We start from the raw sequence: 23,206 nt of genomic DNA on the forward strand, positions 1-23,206 counted from the left end.
GAGATGACCAAGACCCCCACTCTTTGCAGGCTCCTCACACCAAGGCCTGAAGTCCATGTGCCCAACCTCCAGTGCCGTCTTGGACCTGGATCGATGGTGTCTGCAGGGGCCCTCAGGATAACACACCTTCACCCATGACACCTGAGCAACAAAACAGCACCCAATGCGCCCCTCAAAAGCTCCACATCTACGAAATCCTGGATATCCAGAACAAGTAAGAAACAAGCTTGAAAGCACCATACAAGCTGGCTAGACCTGGCGCTCAAGTTGCCAAACCAGGGTGCTCAAGCATCCCAAATCCTAACACAGGAAATACTGAAGAATGAAGGATTACCTATTTTTCCATTTTCAAAGTATTCAATGCTGCATCTTGGTTAATTTCTGCCATAATTCCCGCTAACCAGCCCCACTGGGCCAAGCCAGAAGCATAGCAAACAATAATAGAGTAGTGAACCATGACAGCTCTGAGCAGGAGGTTGTTTCTGTACCTGTTTATTCAGTCAACTTCGTCCTTATTTTCATCACCATGACCCATTAATTACAACTTAACACACAAGCAATTCCAAGCACAAGAATACTGGCATAGGTGCAGCCCGGGTGAAAATCAGTAGGCTTCAGCAAAGTACTTCCCACATTCCTTACATATATACAGTTTCTCTCCACTGTGAATTCTCCTATGTATAGTCAATTGCGAGGATGAAGTAAAGGCCTTTCCGCATTCCTTACATATATTATGGTTTATCTCCAGTGTGAATTCTCCTATGTACACAAAGTTTTGAGGCTTCAGTAAAGGACTTCCCGCATTCCTTACATATATTATGATTTATCTCCAGTGTGAATTCTCCTATGTACACTAAGTCTTGAGGCTCCAGCAAAGGCCTTTCCACAATTTTTACATATATACGGTTTCTCTCCAGTGTGAATTCTCCTATGTATAGTAAGGCTTGAGGATTGAGCAAAGGCCTTCCCACATTCCTTACATATATACGGTTTCACTCCAGTGTGAATTCTCCTATGTTCACTAAGTCTTGAGGCTTTAGCAAAGGCCTTCCCACATTCCTTACATATATACGGTTTCTCTCCAGTGTGAATTCTCCTATGTATAGTAAGGCTTGAGGATTGAGCAAAGGCCTTCCCACATTCCTTACATATATACGGTTTCTCTCCAGTGTGAATTCTCCTATGTACACTAAGTCTTGAGGCCAAAACAAAGGCCTTCCCACATTCCTTACATATATACGGTTTCTCTCCAGTGTGAATTCTCCTATGTACACGAAGGCTTGAGGCTTCAGCAAAGGACTTCCCACATTCCTTACATATATACGGTTTCTCTCCAGTGTGAATTCTCCTATGTACACTAAGTTTTGAGGCCAAAATAAAGGCCTTTCCACATTCCTGACAAACATAGGGTCTCTCTCCAGTGTGAATTTTCCAATGTTCACTAAGTCTTGAGGCCAAAGCAAAGGTCTTTCCACATTCCTTACATATATACCGTTTCACTCCAGTGTGAATTCTCCTATGTTCACTAAGTCTTGAGGATTGAGCAAAGGCCTTTCCACATTCCTTACATATATACGGTTTCTCTCCAGTGTGAATTCTCCTATGTACACTAAGATTTGAGGCTTTTGCAAAGGCCTTCCCACATTTCTTACATATATACGGTTTCTCTCCTGTGTGAATTCTCCTATGTACACTAAGATTTGAGGCTTTCGCAAAGGCCTTCCCACATTCCTTACATATATACGGTTTCTCTCCAGTGTGAATACTTCTATGTATACTGAGGCCTGAGGATCGAGTAAAGGCATTAGCACACTCCTGACATATATAAGGCTTCTCTCCACTATGGGTTTTCATAGGTCTATTAAGACTAGAGGTCTGAGTAAAGGCCTTCCCACATGTCTGACATTCATGAGGTTTCTCTCCTGTATGAATTCTCCTATGCATAATAAGATGTGATGATTGATCGAAGGCCTTCCCACATGCTTCACATGCAAAAGGTTTCGCTACTGAATTTATATTCATATGGTCATGATGGAGTAACCCTTGACTCACACTTTGTTCTTGGGGCTGACATTTCTGGGGATTCTGTCCACTGTGGTTTTCTAAGGGAACACCACAGTGATGAGAACATGGGGAGGCTCCCCCACATTCCTTACACCTATATGGGTTCTGCTCACGGTGACTGTGGTTGAGGGTATGTTGCTGTGAGGGACTCACTATAAACAGTGCTTCTCTCCCTAGCAGGTGCCGCACCTGGGAATTTTCTGTCTGTGAACTGAGAATAACACACTCCAAGGAACTTTTTCCAGGAGGGGGCTTCTTCAGAGTGAGGTAGCTCTCACCATTCTGATCACCCTTAGACAACATCCCGCCTGTCTCGTCGTCCTCATGGGGCTGAGGGCAAGATTGGTCACTCGAGACATTATCATACAGTGCAGGATCAGAGACATTCCACTCGGGGTGGCAGCTTTCCTGTAGAACAATAGATGATTCTAATTATTGACTTATTCACTGAGTCTTCCTTTCAAAAAAAAACTGAGCCCTTCAGATGTAGTTTCACACATATGCACCACAAAAATGCAATTACTGACATATGAATTGTCTTACTATTGAATAACTTCATGTTACCGTAAGTTGGACGCACAACATTGATGGACAGAGTAAATTCTGTGACTTTCCCCCTTTTAAATTAATGAAGGAATATAACTAGAAATAATTCCTTCTATAGAAAACGGACACATCCATTTCAGGAGAAAATGAATAGATCCACATGTCGGTTTGGTTAAAGTTCCATGTGGAACCTGTGATGCAGTGGTGAAGACTGCGCTGCATCGTAACGCAGCTGAAGCAGACCACGTGGCCATTGCAATTGCTCTCACCACAAGTGATGCCTTTCAGGATCAATGAAGTTTTTTTTTCTTTCTGTTTTGTTGTTTCTATTTATTTGTGGTTGGGTGGGTGGAGGGGCACACCATGCAGTGTCTAGGATCAGTTCTGTGGGTCTATGCTGTCTATAAGGCGTGCTGGGTAAGGACCATCCATCCCTATGCAAAACAAGTATATTTCTCACTGCACCATCTCTAGGGCGCAGAAATTAGCTTTCTAAACAACTACCACTGTCAAGCCAATCAAAACTCACAGTACTTTTTATACATGGTTGATTTCAGCACCTAGCAAAGCTAAGAGTCCTCTACTCCAAGCATCAGGTTTTGGAATTTCTCCCTGCCAATCCCAGCCTTCCACCTTTACAATCACATACTTGGTCCACTCCTGCTGGCATAATATTTATTCTGTATTCGTGAATCTTACCAACTCACTCGTACTTGCTGACCCCATTCCCAAATCAAAGTGCTGTACTGCCAAATCCTGAAGTCGCGGTTTCAGTTCTGTAACTGAAGAGAACATGCAATTCACACATGTCACACATGTCACAATATGTAGCAAAATGATGCCATGTAGTTAAGAGTACATCTCTGTGGTTCTCAAAGTCCAAAGAGTCCCACACTAAACAAAAGATTCGGATAGTGGAAAACTGTGAGGATCTTGGCAATTCTACACTAGGTTATGTTTTTTTTTTTTTTTGAGCAGACCTGTGATGTTCGGGGAACCAGGTTATTAAACAGATTATTGAACAGGTCACATTCAGGCACTGCAAGGTGCTCCCTGCTGTACTATCGTTTAGATCCAAACTATCTCTGTTATGGTGTTATTTATTTGAAAGCCATGGAAGCAAATTACAGGATAATTCTGTGATTGACAGTCCAGGGAAATGAAGAGCAGTTTGAGTGCAGCACAGACGCAAGGATCCAGGACACCAAGGCCCCGGCCTCAGCAGCATGTTTCACACATGCTCAGGGCACCCATACACTGCACAGGGCCTAAGCCAGGAAGGGTCCTCAGACACTCACCCGCACATACACCTCTCCAACCCGACCTCAGAGCTCCTCCTTCCAGCCAGGAGATCACTGCAGGCTTCATTCCAGTGTGCCCTGCCCCAACAGAGACAGAGGCATGGATAAGTCACAGGGAAAAGGTGACAGGTAAATGCCCATGCTTTCCTGATATAATTGGGCATATATCTGAAAAGCATGAACAGAATGTCCATTTCCAAAATTCCACATATTTCTAGTTACTCGAGAGTTAAGACCCAAGAAAATATCACAAATACTCTAGACCTGGCCTTGTGTATGGCCGACAGGGGGTTGATTAGCACAGTATGTTTTTGTTTTTTGTCTTGTTTTGGGTCTCACCTGGAAATGATCAGGGGAGACTCCTGACTCTGTATTCAGAAATCACTGCTGCTGGTGCTCGGGGATGACATGGGTTGCTGGGAATTTAACCCACGTGCGCTGCTTGCAAGAAAATCACTTTCCTCCATGTACTGTCTCTCTAGGCCCAGCAGCACATGGGGTTTCCTGAGCCCCTCATGAACTTTTCACAGATTTCAGTAAAACTAAGTGCATAATAAATCTGGAAATGGCCAAGGGTGACAAGAGACCCTTAATTTTTAAGCTAAAAGTGTATCCAGAAAGAGAGCACAGCAGGAGTTTCTCACGGACAATCCAGTAGCAATACCCGGTATCTCCTAGGGTCCCTCATGCCAGCCAGGAGCGATCCCTGAGTGCAGAGTCCAGAAGCAACACCTAAGTCTTGCTGAAGTCTCACAAGAACCATTAGAAGTAAATCAAAGCACTGAAATAGGGCAGCGTCTAATGAGTTGAGAGACGAGATATCAAATACCCTGTGGTGTGAAAGAGATAGTACAGCAGATAAGACAGAAGCGCTGCACACACATGTGGGTTTGATCCCAGGCAGCCCATATGGTCTTGGAGCAAGTCCAGGTGTGGATCCTGAATACAAAGGCAGGAATAATCCCTAATCCCTAAGGAAAAAAGAAAATGCAAAAACCGTCTGACTTGAGTGACTGGTGCAAAAGTACGGGGGGTGAGGGACCGACAGTTTAACTTGCCAAGAGGTTTCAATATACGGTTCCATATGGCCCCTGAACACTCTTAGGAGTCATCCTTTAGCACAGAGCCAAGAGAACTGTGGACTGTGCCCCCCAAACAAAGGCAACAGCAAAACCAATTAAACACACAAAATTTTGTGTAGTACACAAAGGAAATTGTTGCACCAATGGATGGAAGTATTTAAAGGGACCTGAGTGATAACTGGGCAGATAGGGATCTTCCCATGGACACAGTCGAAAACGGTTGATCTGAATCACCCCATACGGTCCGGCTACCCCACAAGAGTAATTCCTGAAGACAAAGCTGAGAGTAAGCCCTGAGTATCCACAGGTGAACCCTAAAAAAAACGAGGGAGGGAAGAGCTACTGCACGCCCGTCACAGAGCTACTGTTGGACACACAGCTGCCGCCCAACCCCAGGGAGCCAACGCGGGTCTGTTCAGACATGGTTGGCTCCACACTGCTCTCACCGACAGCCTGCAGATTCTGGTAGGTCTCCAGCATCACGTCCCTGTAGAGCTTCCGCTGAGAGGCCTCCAGGCATGACCATTCCTCTGGGGTGAAGTTCACAGCCACATCAGGGAAGATCACTGCGTCCTGAGTCAGCACACGAAGAGGGTGGGAGTCACAGTCTATCTTAGCCTCATTCCCACTACTCTGAGGCCAGGTCCCAGGGTCCTATATTGTCGCTGGGCCTCTCCACTTCGAATGAAACAGCCTCCATGCTCACGCATGACTGACGGGCCCCAAAAATCACATAAGGCAACTGGATCTGCTAAAGTGGGAGGACGTTATACAGAAGGTTCTTGGATGTATCTGCCTTTCCTGGTAACCACCCGGCCAATTCGAGCACCACTGGTCCAGTGAGCACTGTAGAGAGGATCACCTGAACACAGACTTGTACGATCCAAAAGACTATCCCTGGGTGTAGCAAAAAACACTGCACGCTCACCGCTGCACCCCCACAGCTCATGACCACTAGGATTTAGAACTCGACAGTCCATATAGAAAACTACTCAGAGCAGTGCATGGCATGTGTGCCTGTAGGAACTCACTGAACTGTACCGCCCCATATCCCGCTCAAATAAGGTAGAAGTTTCTTGACCCCAACATCTCTACTGGCCGCAGAGATCCTTGGCTATTTCTCCTTGGGATCAGCGCATGCCCAGAAATCCACACACAAGATTATGTGAACGTAAGACTATATGACCGAGCAGGTAGTCTCTCTAAAGTAGGAAGGACAAAACAGGAGAAAAGCAAGTCTGGGGGCCCAAGTCACTGTAGTTGCCAGGGCGCAAACGGAGCCAGCACACCCCAGGGTGCTTTGAGGCCAGTCAGTTCTGAATCCAGAGCACTGAGTCAAGAGGACAGCTGATGACAAAAACAATGCAAAAGAAGCCGAAGCAGCGAGTTGGCGTAACAGGACAGCTGTTCCAGGGACAGCATGTAGGACTGGCGGTCCCCAACATCCCATATGGTCCACAAGCACTGTCAGGGGCAATGCCAGAGTGCAGCACAAGAAATGATTGCAAGAATCCTTGCTCTGCCACCCCAAAGAAAACAGAAAACCCAAGATGAAACCTTTGGACCTCCAACATCCCATTCGTCACCTAGACCTTTCAGGAATGAACATTGAGCACTGAGATTTGAGTACTCCTCATGCACCACTGGGTCGGCCCCAAGGCTAAATAAAACAAAATAAACATACACAAAAGCAGCTTCAAACAGCAGAATGGGACGGTCTGATCGGAAGTCTCATCTTGGAATCCGTCCAAAAGAAATTCAAAACAGATGGTCCAGGAAGCCTGGGCACTCCTGGTACTACCTCATGTCATTCTATCCCTCTACTCCTACCTGGGGACAGTTTATCAGAAGCCGCGTCACCATCTTCTCCTGTCATCTTGTTCTGAGGATCAGCAGGAGGCTCCGTGCAAAAGCCTGGAGAAGTAGGAACATTGAGCACCAGACAGGAGCACCTCCTCCCACTCCTGAGCTCAGACAAGCCACACCCTCGGGCACAGCCTCACAATTCTGCCTCTGGGAGACAATGGCAGAAGCTCCTGTCTCCGCTGGGGATGCAAATTTTGTTGGCATCTGTGCTGCACTTTTAGGAGAGGAGCCTGGGCCCAGGATACAGGGGAAGAAAAAACAGCCTTCTCTGATCCCCAGATTCCTCTCTGAATCCCACAGGAAAGTCCCTGTAGGCCTTTTCAGGGGCCGACTCTCAGCCCAGGAGCTCCCGAATACTAGCGCCCCCCTGCAGCTGGCAGCAGTGCTGCCCCGTGGCAACCGTAGCCTGGAATGTGGCTCCACCATGTGACTTAGAGTGAACAAATCTTCGACACTCTCTTGCAGGGTAGACAAGGACATGCACCTGGGCACTCTGTTCTGGGGACCTCAGTATTTACCACAATGGCAGGTGTCGTCTGCTCAGGGTGAGATGAAGAGTCAGGGGTGCTTTGCAGCTTGATGTGAGGGACCTGAAATTCATGAACCAGAAAAAGATACACTGGTATTGCGGTTAGAAGGCAATAATGTGAACTGGGTGCTTGACTAGATGAACCAACCAATCCTCTGTATCCGATATGGCCCCAGCAGCGCCAGGGATAATACCTGAGCTTAGAGACTCGAGTAACTCATGAGCATCTCCGCATATGTGCTCTCTCTCCCCTTAAAATATAAAGAACCAAAAATAGCCCCCGAAATACATTTTCATTGGCAAACCTCTGCCACCTGCAGGCCCCCTTCCCCCCCATATACCCTGCATGATCGCGGCTATCACAGCAGAAAATGAAGATGACCAGCAACAGGTCTCCTGCCATTAGGTGGAGGGGCTGAAGCTCTGCACCTTAAATCTGGGGATTCTACAGAAGCGAGCTTAGGGCCGATGGTTCAAACATGGGACTGCTGGGATGATTGGAATAGCCAAGCCCTCAGATGATTCCCGCATTCACCCACTGTTGCCCCATCCTGGAGCTGGAGACGATCGTGGGAAAAGAGTCACGCCAGAATCACGAACTCACAACTGTCACACCTGAACCCTGAGACAGCCCCCGCTGCACCCCAAAGCTCTGCGTCGCCCTAAAACCTCCATCACACCTCACGATCCACCTGGATGTTGGCGAACAAGAGAAAAACCAGCGCAAAAGTGCCCCCCAAGTTGGCTCGGCCGCTCGGCTAAGAGTGTGGAAACGGGAAGGCGCAGGGTGCTCACAGGAGGTTGCTCGAAGCCTGCAAATAAGTCCTTCTTCAGAGTCCCCCTTCCAGGATGAGGAGCAAATTTACTTGTCCTTTGCCAAGTGAGCAATAGCCCCAGTGTCTGATTCAGGGATGGAAAATGAACCATGACATTTATGACATCACTTATGACATCACTTCCGTTTCCATTAGGTACCTTAAAGAGCCAGAATCTAGGCACGGAGAACCTTTTTGCCACCCAGGTGAATCTGTGCTGCAAGGGGGATGGACTCGAATAAAGGAGTGGAGAGGCAAATGCTGGACTGGTCGGTCACACACTAGGGGCCTGGGGTTAAGGAGAAGTACCCTGATCCTGCATTGTCACCTAACATCAGACCAATGATATCTAAACACAGAATGTTACCCTGACTCTTCTCAAATGATCTTTGAGCTCAAAGACAAGAGTAAACACTGAGCACTGTAGGCTGTGGTGAAAAATATAACAAGAAAAAAGGCAAATTCTACCGAAGGGGGGGGATGATATACAAAGACAAATTCGAGAATGAAACATTAAAAGAGTCAAATTTCTGGACCTTAAAAATCCCCTATTCTTGGGGCTGGAGAGACAGCACAGTGGGTATGGCGTATGCCTTGCACACGGCCAACCTGGGTTCGATTCCCAGCATCCCATATCATCTCCTGAGCATTGCCAGGAGTAACTCCTGAGTGCAAAGCCATGAGTAATCCCTGTGCATCGCCAAGTGTGACCCAAAAAAGAAAAAAATAATTCCATATTTTTGATCTATCCGTGCTACAGAAAGTCACAGTTTCTCCTGAATCCCTGTTGTTCTTTCACCATTGTGCATATACATGTGTATATATGTGTGACTTTGTTTGATTTTTGTTTCGAGGCCACAACCAGCAGATTCAGGGCTTACTCCTAGCTCTACACGCAGGAATCCCTCTGGTACAGACCATATGGGATGCAGGGCATAGAACCTGCGTCGATTGCTTGGATGGTTCCTTGCCCACTGTACTATGGCTCCGGGTCTAAGTAAACGTGCTCCTAGCACACCCAGTGGGATTCCTGAGCAAATGCCCTGAATCCTGGAAAACCAAAACTTTCTTGCTTAAAAAAAAACAAAATCCTTTACCCTGGTTGGATTCGAGTTCTAAACAATTTAGGTTTAACATTGGTTCATCATTTCTCCTCTGCTACAAAGAGCTGAGGCTTACTGAGTAACACCCATCCCAATCACACCCATTTCCTTAGTATTCATCTTTAATTCCCTGTGCTCTCCTTCCCCTATACATTATTCACCCATTTTCCCTAATCACAACCTGTGAATTGTAAAAAGTCAGATTCTCCAGAGATCTCTGGATTTTGTATTTGTAAATAAAATGTTGACTTTCTCTTTCCTTTATATCCTCTACAGTTTACTTTAGAAAAATATCCTTTTTTGCTCCTGAACAAGGACCAGTGCAGTTCCAAGTTTGGAAGATTGTGCTGGGAGGATTGGGATGGCCATGCCCCCAGCCCTCAGCAATATTATGCTTTTGTAACTTCAGAGTTAATTAACTGCAGATACTATATACTCCTGGGCATTGTCATGTATATGAGACTTAAGCCTCATCTGCCCTTTGTTCTTAGCACCCCAAAAGCAAGAGACTGGATGGACCCATGAGAGCTGTGAGCTACCCTGGCAACAAAAAGGGACAGGTAAGCACCATACCAGAGGGGTGACTGATCAATTACGCAGATAAACATTTGGCAGAGTAAATTCTCATGGGGAGATTTACCCAAGGAGACACTCTGTCTCCCAGGGACATCTGCGTTGCTTTTATCTTTTCCTCTAGTTGTATAAGTTATCAACACTTGTAGTTGTTTGGATAAACACAGTAAGAGACAAATATCCCAACACTTAGTTCTCTGGGCTTTCACAGCAAATAAGGCTTTTTTTTTCCTTTTTGATTTTTTGGGTCACACCCGGTGATACAAGGGGATACTCCCGGCTCTGCACTCAGGAGTTACTCCTGGCATTGCTCAAGGGACCATATGGGATGCTGGGAATCGAACACAGGTTGGCCGTGTGCAAGCCAAACACCCTACCTGCTGTGCTATCTCTCCAGTCCCCAGAGCAAATAAGGCTTTTAACACTTACTTCTCTGGGCTCTGAGAGCAAGCAAGGCTTTTACTGTAAATCCCAGACTAAGTCTTCAGGCCAGTTCACCTTGTCCTTCCCCATGGGGATCCTGTCTCTAATGTTGTAACTCTTTGCATCAAGACCATGCACACGTGCTTTCTAGAATGTTCCATTTCGAAGCTGGGGTAGTTTTCCCACTTGCCCCTGGTCCATACAAGTTCCACGGCAGAACCTCCCTTTTGGGGTGTTAGGAACTACAGTAACTGAAGCCCGAGTCAAGTAATTATGACCAAGCAATTATGCCCAGGAGTAGATATACTTGAGTCCATCTACTCCGAAATACTAGGAGTATAAGCATTGATGGTCTTTCTGTGTTTAACCAAAGAAAAGTGCTGTAGAGTGAAAAAATAAAAATGCTATAGGGGAAACAGGAAAGCAGGTACAAATACACAGCCACTTCAACTGCAAAGCAGTACAAATACAAAGTTGAGAATAACCAGAAAGTTATGGTATATAAGTAATCAAGACTGGCCTGGGGAACTGAGACAACGCGAAGAAAAATACAAAGGAAATGTTAAAGATAAACTTTAACTAAATCAGGGATGTTAGCAAGGACATGATAAGCTTCTCTGGGAGGAGCAAAAGGGGCAATTCACAGATGAAGCCTAAGACACTTTGGGTTAATATCCAGCAGATCACCAACAGCCTGGCCCCTGTTTCCTTCTTTGATCCTCTGTTACCCTTCACCGGCCAGGGTGGGGAGACCAATCATAGCCACAAAAGGCATGCAGCGCATGTCCAGACATTATTTGAACACAACGCTCAGTGTAATAGCCGGGTTTTGCCTAATCAGGGAGAGATGAAGAGTCGGGGTGCAATTTTCAATTGATTTTAGGATACAGAAATTCGACGTTAGAAAAAACAACAATGTGTAGTCAGAGATATTAAGCTGGGAGGGGCGCTTCCCATGCTGACCCTGAATGATATTCAGCATCTCACATGAAACCTAAAGAACTTAAAATAAAAAGAATTCCAGAGTGCTGCTCCTTAAGGAAGCCCCGAGATTACATATTTGTGCCTAAATACAACTAAAAATAGCCCCAAAGTAAATTTTCAGTTGCAAACCGCAACCACCCCTAGAACCCCACCCAAGGGATGGTCTGGAAATCAAGGCTACTAATGAATAGTGACTGAGGGCTACAGTGTCATTTGGCATTAGGGAGCTTCCCCTCAAAAATGAACAGTCCTTTTATAGTTTTGGAGGCACCACCGGCGATATGGACAAGAAACTTCTAACTGCGCTCAGGCACCCATCCTGGTCGAGCTTGGAGATCGATCTTGGGTGGGCCAGATGCAGAGCAAACGCCCTAACCGCTGTGCTATCTCTCAGGTCCTCTAAGTGAACCTGCAGCTTCTACAGCAGTGAGGTTGGGGCCAAAGCGTCCAAGACAGGGCCCAGCGCAGTCCCGAGCTGGGAGGGTAGGGACGGCCCAGCGCCCCGCCCCCCCCCCCCCCCCCCCCGGACCCACTCGGCCCCACGCTCACCTGCCACCATCCCACGGTGGAGCTGCAGGGGATCCCCAGAATCACATACTCACACCCGCGAACCCTGCACCCCAGCACAGCCCCCACTGCACTCACCAAAGCTCCGAGTCCCCCACAAAACCCCGCCGGGCGGCAGGAACCGCGTGGATATCAGTTGAAAAAGCTTGAAAGTGTCCTTAGAGCTGGCTTGGCTCCACCCCTCAGTGCAGAAACTGGGAAGTGCGGTGCAGGGTGCTCACGGGAGGCCGCTAGTGTCCTGCCACGAAACCGGCCTTCACAGACCCCTTCCACGACGGACAGACAGCCTCTTCTCCCTTCACCTGTTTAACAAATGGAGGCCTGATCCAGCATCTTACACGAAAACATGTAAATGCCCTGCTGTGACGTCACTTCCGCTTGTGCAAGCAGCCTTAAAGGGCCAGACACCAGTTGCACAGAGAACAACTAGGAAAATGCAGGTAAATGTGTAAGGCTGGTTGGCTGGAGCGAAAGCACAGTGGAAAGGGTGTTTGCCTTGTACGCAGCTGACTCAGGTTCAATTATCTGGATTCTATATGGTCCCATTTTGGTGTATTCCCCACCTACTTGTTGAAACTAAAATTGTTTTACCTAAGGGCCCTGTTCTGACACCGGCCATTGTTATAATGGAAGTGATTGATCCAACATAACTTTTATATTTATTAAAGCTTGAGGGAATATGAAGGTCTTCATATATTCCTTACCTATAGGATTTCCTCCAGGATTGTCTTTAAAGTTGCAGTTGAGAATAATTCACTTTCCACGTTCTTACATAAATATATATATTCTTACATATATAAATATGTATATTTATATATAGCTTCTCTCGAGTGTGAATTCTCCTATCCATAAGGCCCGAGGATCCAGGAAAGTCCTTCCCACACTCCTGACAGATGTAATTTTTCACTGCAAAATGACGTTTCACATGCGCAGTAAGGGCTGGAGACAAACTGAACACCTTTCCACATTCCTTACACTTATGAGATTTCTCTCCACTGTGAATTTTCCTGTTCAGAAAGCTATGGCAATTGCATCAAAATCTTCCTGCAGTTATTTCATATATAAGGCCTCAATCCAGGATAAATTTTTCTCACACAGAAAAGGTTGAGGATTGAGTAAAAATCTTCCCACACCCCTACATATGTCTTCTTCGAGAATGAATTTTCCTATGTTTAATAAGGAGTTAGGGGAAAGTGAAGGCTTTGCAAAAGTCATAACAAACATAAGGTTTGTCTCCTATATGAAAATTTCAGTGTCACAAAAGGATTGTGAAATAAGCAAAGGCCTTGCCACACTCCTTACATATATACATGGATTCACTGCAATGTGCGTTTTCTTATGGACAAAAAAGTTTGAATAGTAAGTGAAGACTCTCCCACAGTAGTGACACTAATAGTGTTTCATTCACCTGTATGAACATTCCTATGCTCAGAAAGACCTGAGATGAAAGGCCTTTCCACCAACCTCACATATATAAGGGTTTTCTGCAAAACAGAATTTATGAAAACTAAGACTTCAGGAAGAAGCAAAGGCCTTCCTATATTGCTCCCAAATATAAGTTATCTCTCCAGTGTTCCAGTGTGAGTTTTTCTGTGCACTAAGGCTTGTGGAATAAGCAAAGACTTTCACTCTGTATATGCATATGGTTTCTTTCCAGTGTGACTTTTTCTGTGCATACTAAGATGTATGAGTCAGAGAAAGGCCACAGCACATTCCTTACATGCATACGGACTCTCCAGTATGAAATATCCTATGTATAACGTATGAGGATCCATCAAAGGCCTTCCCACAGTGCTTAAACAGTTTCTCTCCTATGTGGATGTTCACATAGTCCCACCGGGGTCATGCTGGACTCAAAAGTTTGTCCTCAGTGCTTACATTTCTGGGAATTCTGTCCAATATGGGCTTCTATGGGAAAGTGATGGTGCTGAGGACATGGAAAGAATGATCTTCTGATCACCCTCAGAACACATCCCACCTGTCTCAGCATCCCTGTGGGGATGAGGGCCAAAGTACTCACTTGAGCCTTTATCACAGTGTGCAAGAAGAGACATTCCACTAGGGCTGGCTACTGCCATGTAGAAGAACAGAGGATTGCACTCATTAGTCTATGCCATGAGAGTTTTCATGTCAAAAGAAATTAAGCTCTGTAGGTAGGTAGCTGGTAGGGTACGGGACAATGAGTTTCTTGGAGAAATAATAAATCCAGATGGGGATGAAAGCAGTGACTCCGAAGCCAACCCTGAGGATTCAGAGAGGAACTGGCTTAGTAGAAACCCAGAGAGCTGGAGACATGGAAGAGGAACAAAGGCTGGTAAGAACATCAGAGAGCAAGGTCTGGCCAACGCTCTACCCCTTGACAACACACGAGCAGTGGACTCTCAGCTTCAAAGAAAACCCCAGGAGGCAGTTTCAGAAACATGATTTCAAACTGAGAGTATCACGCTAGTACAGTGCGCTGCTTGCAGTCAATCTAGGTACAATGTCCAGAATTCCAAAGGGTCCTCTGAGCACGATCTGACAAATAGATGGATGGAATTTTCCTTTATCCAATCGTAAATGTTTCCTTTTTTACCTCTATTATTAGTAAAATAACATGGGTGGGATCCAGGAATGTGACCATCCTTGTTAGAAATCACAGGTAAACGGAATGGTCTCCTGGGATGTGGAGAGCTTGGGACCTGACCCATATTCCCACTTATAAAAGATTTCATCAAGGCGCCCCTTCTATCCTTTCAAACAACATTCTCTGCACAGTTACATGTATCTAAACTCTCCAACTGAGACCAGAGCAACTGTAGATCTGGGTAGGGCGTTGTTTGCACATGGCCAACCTAGATTCAATCCCCAGGATCCTGTAGTTTCCAGGAACACCATCAGAAATAATACCTGGGTGCAGAGCCAAGAGAAACCATTGAGGATCACCAGGTATTGTAGTATAATAGTGGTCTGCCCTTGCTCCCTGGCAGGTGAGATCTTATGTTTCTTGATTGCCCATAACCTTTCAATTACCTTTGTCTCCTGATCAGATTTTGACTTTTAAATATTGTCTTTCTCTTCTCCTTAATGTCTTTTGCATGGTTAGCTATTTCAGAGCAATTGCTTTTTGTATGGATACAGGAAGACAGTTACAAAGAAAAGCCTGAGCTTGAGAGTTGGTCTCCAGATAATATTACCTCCTGGACATCTGCTCTCTTGACTGAAGCCTCAGCTGACCTTACTTCCTCGATCTCATAAAGAAGGGTCCGAAGAGGGACTAGATGGACCCAGGGTAAGTGGTGAGCTAGCTACGCTGGCATTGAAATGGGCCTGACCAATGTACCATAAAGCTTATCTATAAGAGCCTGGTCATGGACAAATTTTGTCACGAATCCAAAAGTAATAACTAGACTTGGACGCTGCTGGGATTGGGAGTGATTGATCCGGCCTGAGTCTGAATCTGTGGTGAGAAGTCCCCAGGAGAGACACCAACAAGTCTAAAAGTGTCTATTACTTTGTTCATACAGAATGGTAATCATTAGGGCTAAATATGTCAATTAAGTTGCTGGACGAAGTGGAGGAGTAACACACCTTTAGTGTTGCTTTTTCTTCATGGGCTGCAGGTGATGGGGAAGTCTAGAAAATCATTTTTCATTGCGCTTCCCGTGAAGAGGCGTGGATTGTGGTCGTGGTGAGAGAAGAAAAAGAGCAGCTTCAGGGAGACAGGGGGAATGAAGGAGACTGAGAAAAGAGATGGTCCTCCTCCACCCAGATCCCCTATCTTCCAGTATATAGGCGTTAACACCCAACAACTGCCCCAGGTGCTGTGTAATCCCATCAATGGCCATGACCCAGAGACTAGAAAACCCTGCTCCTTAAAGAAAACACGCAGTCTCCTGCCTCCGTGTCCGGCTTTCTCACTGCTGCCTTTTGTAGGAGGGTGTGTTGAGTTTCCCTCCCAAACCCGAGCAGAGCCCCGGCAGCTCAAGACCTCTGGTTTGAGCCACAGCCATGTTTAAGACCACTCTCCAGAATTTCAGACGAGCCTCACTCATGAAGGAACCAGCAGAGGAACCCAGGTGTGCAGGACCTGGGGCTGAGATCTCCAAGCAGCTCGTATTGGGACTGGGCCTCCTCCACCCAGATCTCCCATCTTCCAGTATGTAGGCGTTACACCCACCAACTGTCCCCGGTGCCGTGTAATCCCATCAATGACCGAGACCCAAAGACTATATATGCTTATCTATAAGAGCCTGATTATCCCCCTTTTTGATTCATGACAGAATTTCATTTCATGTATGTGTGTGTGTGTGTGTATATATACACATGTATATATATATGTGTGTGTGTTTGTGTGTGTGTGTGTTTGTGTATGTGTATATATCTAAATCTATATGTATACTTAATTTGTTCACAAGTCAACCTCCACCAACCAGTTTTGTAGAATGCAGGTTTGGATTTGGGCGCTACAGGTGGCAGACTTTTGACCTTACCTGAGTGGTGCTTGGGGAATCCTGCGTTTTACAGGGGACTACCATGGCAGACTGCTTGCAAGGACAGGTCCTGCATTCCTGGCCTATCTCTGACTGCAGGAATTCAAATTCTATATAAAAATATGTGAACTTTGTGAGAAAGATATTGCAGGGGGCAGGGATGAGGCCCAGCTGGTAGAGAGAGGGCAGGGCAGGGTTGCTGCTACCTGGGGCCTCCTGGTGCAAACCTGAGCCAGAAGTACAGGCTACAATTTCAAAGGTTTGCAGCGGTCTGGAAGAGCTGAGAGTGAGTGGCAGGGCACTTGCATGAACGCAAAAGACTTAACTTCAGAACTTGAATTGCCAAGGAATGATCCCGGAGCACTGCTTGGTTTGGCAAAATCCCGCATAGCCAATCCTCCTCCTGCCCAAATAAAGGCAATGAGGAGTTAACTGCCAACAGAAGAGGTGTGAAATCTAGTAATATATTCTGAATGCTCAGTCCTCTGAGTTTGTTGTTTTGTTTTGGGACCACATCCAGAAATGCTCAGAGCTTACAGGCCAGGTTTTCAGAATATGATTTTACTCCTATGGTTACGTGATTTTATAAAAGAAAAAGAGGATGAAATATTATACTTGGATCCAGAGTGATAGTACAGTTGGCAGGGCATATGTTCTATCCCTGGCATCACATACAGTCCCCCAAGCACTGCCAGGAGTGATTCCTGAGTGCCAAGCCAGAAATAACACCTGAGCATTACCGCTGTGTCCCAAAAAGAAAAAAGAAAAAAGAAAAATTAAATTTAACCCAAATGAGATTTTAAAGTCCAAAATTTCGCTAAGAGACTCCAACTCCAACTCCTTCATTTTCCCCTAACAGCCATCTGTTGAAAGGGCTCTAGAAATTTCACATGTAAGAACTTTCCATGAAGGTATAAACAGAAGAGAGCACACCAGACTGAAGCAGATGCCAGCCACCTGGAAGGCCAGAGGGCCTTCCCTTGTATCCAGTGTCCACTAGTCCCCTGAGCACAGAGCAGGACACAGACCTCAAGTACTACCAGGTCTGGCCCCAAATCTCGCCTCATATGCTCCCCAAGTAGTGAGATACACCCAAGGAGAGGAGCTCAGAGGGCTGAGCACCTGATTTACCTTTGGGGGACATGGCATGTCTACCCCTGCATCTCAGACACACAGACACAAGAGGGGGAGAGTCTCTGACTATCTCCAAGTTTGTAGCAAATGGAGCGGGTGAGGGGGAGAGGGAAAAACAGGAGAAACACTCCAACTCCAAAAAGATGCATAAAAAATTCTCATGTGTCAAGACAAATTCTGAAGTGGGAGTGTTGAAGTCATACCTAGTGATGCTCAGGGGACAATATCACCTAGTGATGTTGTGGCAGGGATAACTCTGGTAACCACAAGAAAGACAAACGCCCTCCTGGCTATACTACTGCCCCAGCCCCTAAGAGTGAGACATTTAGAACCTATTGCAGCTGGTCCCTGGAAAACCCCTTTCTGCAAGTACTCACTTCAACAGCAGGGCACACTCCTGGTCTTGGAGAGATGTACAGTGGAGATGCTTGGAATCTGGACAGGTGAGACAGAAATTCTTTTTTTCTGAGGAAATATAATCACATAGGGTTAGCAAAGCTAATAAGTTGGTAGGGTGCTTTTCTTTCAAGCAGCTAAGCCGGGGTCAATATGCAACAGGACATAGGCTCACCCACTCCAGCACTGTTAATGATGCATGAACTCAGAACCAAGAGTAACCCTTGAGCACTGAGTGTTGCTGTGGCCAAAAAAAGTACAATAAATTAAGTAATGAAGACATTTCTGGGGCCGGAACGATGGTACAGCAGGTAGGGAATTTGCCTTCCATGCGGCCAACCTGGGTTCGATTCCCAAATTCCCATATGGTCTCCCAGTACTGCCAGGAGTGATTCTTGAATGCAAAGCCTGAGTAAACCCTGAGCATCGCTGGGTGTGACCCTAAAAATCTAAAAAAGAGAAATTTCTGTGGAAAGAGTTTGGAGACACAGTATAGCAGGTGAGGTGCTTGTCTTGCACTCGGCCACATCAAGTTTGAATCCTGGCATCCCATACGGTGCCCTGAAACCCGCCAGGAGTGATCCCTGAGTGCAAAGGTAGGAGAAGTAACTGAGTCTTGCAGTTTTATTTCCTACAGACTAAATAATTATTTCATTTAAACGAATAAAGGTGTGGTGGCCAATAGTGATCCTAAATTGCATTATTAGAGGGGTTAGTGCACACTCTGGAAGTGCCCAAGCTACTTCCTGCTAAGATTGCATATTTGGTTGCAAGACCCACTGTAGCACCACCCTGATGCACCTCTCCAGACCGCAACCTGAGTTGGCTTAAAGCTCCACACCTTGGGGCCTGAGTGACAGCATAGACAAATGAGCATTTCTTTTGAATGTGGCCAACGTGGGTTAAATTCTGGCCATCGCTTATGGTTCCTAGCACCACTAGGAGTGCTTGCTGAATTTAGAACCAGGAGTCACCATAATGCCTCGCTTGGTGTGACCCAAAATGCAAAATAAATAAAAAAGGAAAGAGAAGCTCCCCACCTCCCTGAACTCCCAGAACCCACTGAATGCACAAGGACCAGTGAAAATCAAAGACTCTGCCAAATGCTTTTAAGCCCCAAGCATATGAAGAATGTGCCCAGCCCCACCCCCCATCCAGACCTGACACCCCCCAAGAACGACAGGGCAGAGGGTAGGGTGTTTTTCTCCTTTATGCTGCTGACCCAGATATGGGGTACTCTGAGCAACCCCAGGAGTGACCCCTGAGCACAGCCAGGTAGTGCTCAACACCCCCCCCCACGAGGAAAAAGAATGCGCCCCCAGGTCCCTTTGATGAGGGAATCCCACGCTTTAGCACTACTCCACAATCAGCCTAAGGAATTAAAGGGGCCAGTAACCGGATGTCCTGGGGACACTGCTGGGATGATCCACCCACCCCTGTGACTGACCAGGTGATGGTCATCGCCCTGAAACTAAGATAACGCTGAGGTGCCCTGACCCGCCCCATCATATCTGGGGGAGACTGAGGCTCCCTCTAGCTCTGACTCTTTCTCCTTTGTGAGAGGCCCGAGCATCGGGTGAGCAGGGAGGGTGCTGGGCCCGCATCCCAACACCCCAAAGGGTCCTCGGATCCCCAGGGAGAAGAGTCCTGAGCGCCACCGGGTAAGGGGCTAGAACACATAAAAAAAATTAAAACAACTTTTGTTTCCACTTTTCTTCGTTCGGTTATTGTCCTTGTTTCTGGAGCTTTCAGAACGACCTTAGCGCTTCAGATTCATTTTTCTCCTCTAGCACGGGCTTCCTCTACCCACCCACCTTTTTGGGGAGCTCTGGGGGGCTTTGGTCAGGGGTTACTCCTGGCTCTGGGCTCACTCCAGGCCGTGATCGGACGCTGTGAGGTGCCGGGATCGAACCCGGCCGGCCGCGTTCCCCCCTTACGCATCTAAGTAACTTCTACTCAGTAAAAACGATCGTTTTTCCCCCAAAAATCAATTTATAAATAAGATAAACCTTTCGGCAGCAGCTCTCTGTGCGACCCGGGTGAGGGGCCGCCACCCCGGGCCACGGCCGAGGAGCGACCCCGCCGCCCACAAGGCGGACACCGCGGAGGTTCAGGCGCTCAGAGCGACCACGGGTGGCCTGCGGGGAAACCGACCTTCCTGGACCTCTCTGGCCCCCTGAGTGCCCCCTCACCCGCTCCTCACCTTCTGCACCTAAGCCGCCCTCCAGCACTTCCGCCAACTTCCAAGACGCGCAGGGAAAGAGGGTCCCGACTCCGTGACGTCATAGGCCGAGCGCCCAGAGCCTTAAAGGGCCAGGCTTCAAATATTCCTGACCAAGTACTTGCCTGGTCAGAAAGGTTCATTTTTTCCCCCGTTTCTGGGATAGGATCAGGTGATCAGGACATCTGATATTTGCCAGGTCTGGGATAGATGGAGAGTGACGGACTGAACAGATAGCGCATTAATAAGAAGTCTTTGTTTTGATGAAGGAAATAAAATTCACATTCTTTGCAAACAGCCTCCCAGACCTCTCTGAGTCCCCACGTTTATTTATATCACACTGAAAGTCCAGGTCTTGAGTAGCTTCAACTGTTTATTTTCACAATGATAGGAGATATTCAGAAACTAAGTGAATCACGTGGCTTAGAAAGCAGTCAGGGGTAGCCCAGAAGGGGACTCAGGGATTGGTGATGACTGGGAAGACATTTGTGTATGCAAAAATTCCTGTTTCTGTATTTGTGTGTGTTCAGAGCAAACGGTGCTCTCCAGTTATTCCTTGAGAGCTATGCGCAGCAACTCTTCAAACAGTGCTCAAAGTCTACATAGCAGTGATTCTACATGGATCAGACAAATGAATAGAAAGTCCCTTAAATGCTGTGCAGCTAAATATTCTTTTAATATTTTAGTACTTGATGATTTATTAAGCTATAATTCTTCAAAATTTGAACCAGTGGGAAAGAATAACTGTACAGTAGCAGTACAGGAGAAAGCCTCTTTTTCAGAAATGTTGATCTATTGATCTGTTGTTTGGCTATGATGATTTGGTGCTTGTTACCGTAAGAATATGAAATTAATTTAGTTTACAAGTTTACTTTTTAGCGGAGTTATTACAAAAACATACTCAATTTCTTGTAACCATTCCACTAGGGTGCCAGATCGTCACAGAGTGCAAATAGGAAAAATAGGTTAGGGTCCCCCCAAAGTGAGGTAGTAAACATCAATAGCTGATTTATTTCTGTATTTGCTTTTCTTTGCTTCGATAACTATGCTTGCCTCACTATGCTTAGATAAATTTACAGGGTACCAGGATGTGGGTCTGGTGAATTTAATTTTGTGGGTGCTTATGAAATGGACAGGTGAATCAGGATTTGCTTTTTTCTAACCAACAGACTGTGCTTCTCTTGGGAGGCTGCTGCTTTGCCTGGCAGAACAGCCTGTAACCTGGTGTGAACAAACACTCCAAATGTTGGAGTTCATTCGAGATTTGATGGCATGGGGGCCCAACATCCCAAATTCCTGGGATGTCCGCAGAAAGCCTTCAAAGGACCTGCTAGTACTGGCGATGTTCTCTCTGGTCCCGAGAGTCAGCTGTGGGATGATGTAGAAGGCTGGATGCAGCACAACCTCCCCTATCTTCAACTTCCCCTATCTTCCCACTACCACACTGTCCTCCCATTTTTCATCGATTTCCTCGAGCAGGCCCAATAGTGTCTCCATCGTGAAACTTGTTGTTACTGTCTTTGGCATATCTAATATGCCACGGGGAGCTTGCCAGGCATTGCCATGTGAGTGAGATACTCTCTGTAGCTTGCCAGGCTCTCCGAGAGGGGCAGAGGAATCGAACTTAGAGCAGCCTCAAGGGCCACGTGCAAGGCAAACGCCCTACCCGCTGTGCTATCGCTCCAGAACAACTACTACACTGTTCTGTTGAAAATATAGCTCTAAATATTTTAGGTTTAACACTGGTATGTCCATTCTCCCTTGTGACAGGGAGTTTAAGTTTTATTGGATTACACCCATACAATGCTCCTGAGGCACTCCCGTTCCTCTATTTCTTGGAATATAGCTCTAAACACTTTAGGTTTAACATTGGTATGTCCTTCATCCCTTGCCAGAGGGAGCTTAGGCTTACCACAGTGCTCCTGAGGCACTCCCATTCTTCTATGTTTCTCTGTAACTTCCCTCTCTGTGCTTTGCTTTCCCAACTGGTCTGTCACATATTTCTCCTAATCAGACTCTGTTAACTTGTAAGGTCTGAATACTCAGAAATCTGAGTGAAAAACTGCTTTTCTCTTCTCCTTATGTCCTTGGCATAATTACTTTAGAGCAACACCCTTTTCGTATACACATAGGAAGATAGTTAATACTCTGACATTATAACTTGGGAGTTAATTGACACCAAATAATACTTCATACCTGGACATCTACTTTCTCAATCTAAGCCTCAGTTACCCTTAGTCCCTAGCACCCCAAAGGCAGTGTCATGATGAGGGACTGGATGGACCCACGGCTAGCTGTGATGTACCCTGGCATCGAAACGGACTAGACCAAAATGCCATAAGTTAAGAGCATGGTCATGGACAAATTCTGTCATGATCCAAAGAGTAACAACTAGATTGGTACCATGCTAGGGTTAAGAAAGACTAATCTGGCCTGAGCACTGTAATCTGAGATCTATAGTAAGATGTCCCCAGCTTAATGTATCTATTACTATGTCCATATTATATGACTACTAATTTTATTAAGGAGTAGAAATAAGATGAATGTTTATATGGTTCCTGAACTAAGAGAAGGAAAAACGCACCCATAGATGGCATTTCACCTTTAGGTGGGTCTTCTTGCTGAAAGACTTTGTCCTAGAAGAAATTTCCTCTGAGAGAGGAACCATACATCCACTGATTGTATGACCTCGCCTATGTGTAATTGCTACACCAACTCCCTCATGATTTGGGAGGTAATTAATGATATAAGAGTTGGCAAGGGAAAAAAATCAAGAAAGAATCTGAGAGGGAAAATCCAAGGGAAATGAAGGAGATTCATGGAAGGAGAATCAGAGGAGAACTGAGAGGAGATTGGAAGAAACTGCAATTGATACCAACGAGCCTGGACCTCATTCCTTCCGTCATCCACCCATGGCCGTCAGCTGGCCAAGGGTGGGGGAAGCAGCCTGAGACCATCAAATTCAGGTGGCGGTGGGGGGTAGGGGAGAAGAGAGAGAGAGGAGAGAGGGGGGGGCTTCATATTCATTTTTTGTAAACACAGCATGAACTGACAAACCAGTTCTTTGAAACAATTAACACTTGTATTTGCTTTAAGTAGAAGGAAAAATTAAAGTACTTTATTGATATGA

At 46.2% G+C, this 23,206-nt stretch overlaps 1 protein-coding gene across 1 annotated transcript; it reads right to left on the bottom strand.

Annotated features, from left to right (window-relative positions):
- Positions 1–828: 828 nt before the first annotated feature.
- On the bottom strand, positions 829–1,929 carry LOC130022039 (zinc finger protein 420-like; the record flags this gene model as incomplete). Its single annotated transcript, XM_056112753.1, has 1 exon — positions 829–1,929. A coding segment is annotated over one exon (1,101 nt), but the record flags the coding sequence as incomplete, so codon positions are not given.
- Between the last annotated feature and the right edge of the window lie 21,277 nt (positions 1,930–23,206).

Source organism: Sorex fumeus, unplaced genomic scaffold, assembly GCF_029834395.1.
Source record: "Sorex fumeus unplaced genomic scaffold, SorFum_2.1 ptg000019l, whole genome shotgun sequence".
NCBI lineage: Eukaryota > Metazoa > Chordata > Mammalia > Eulipotyphla > Soricidae > Sorex > Sorex fumeus.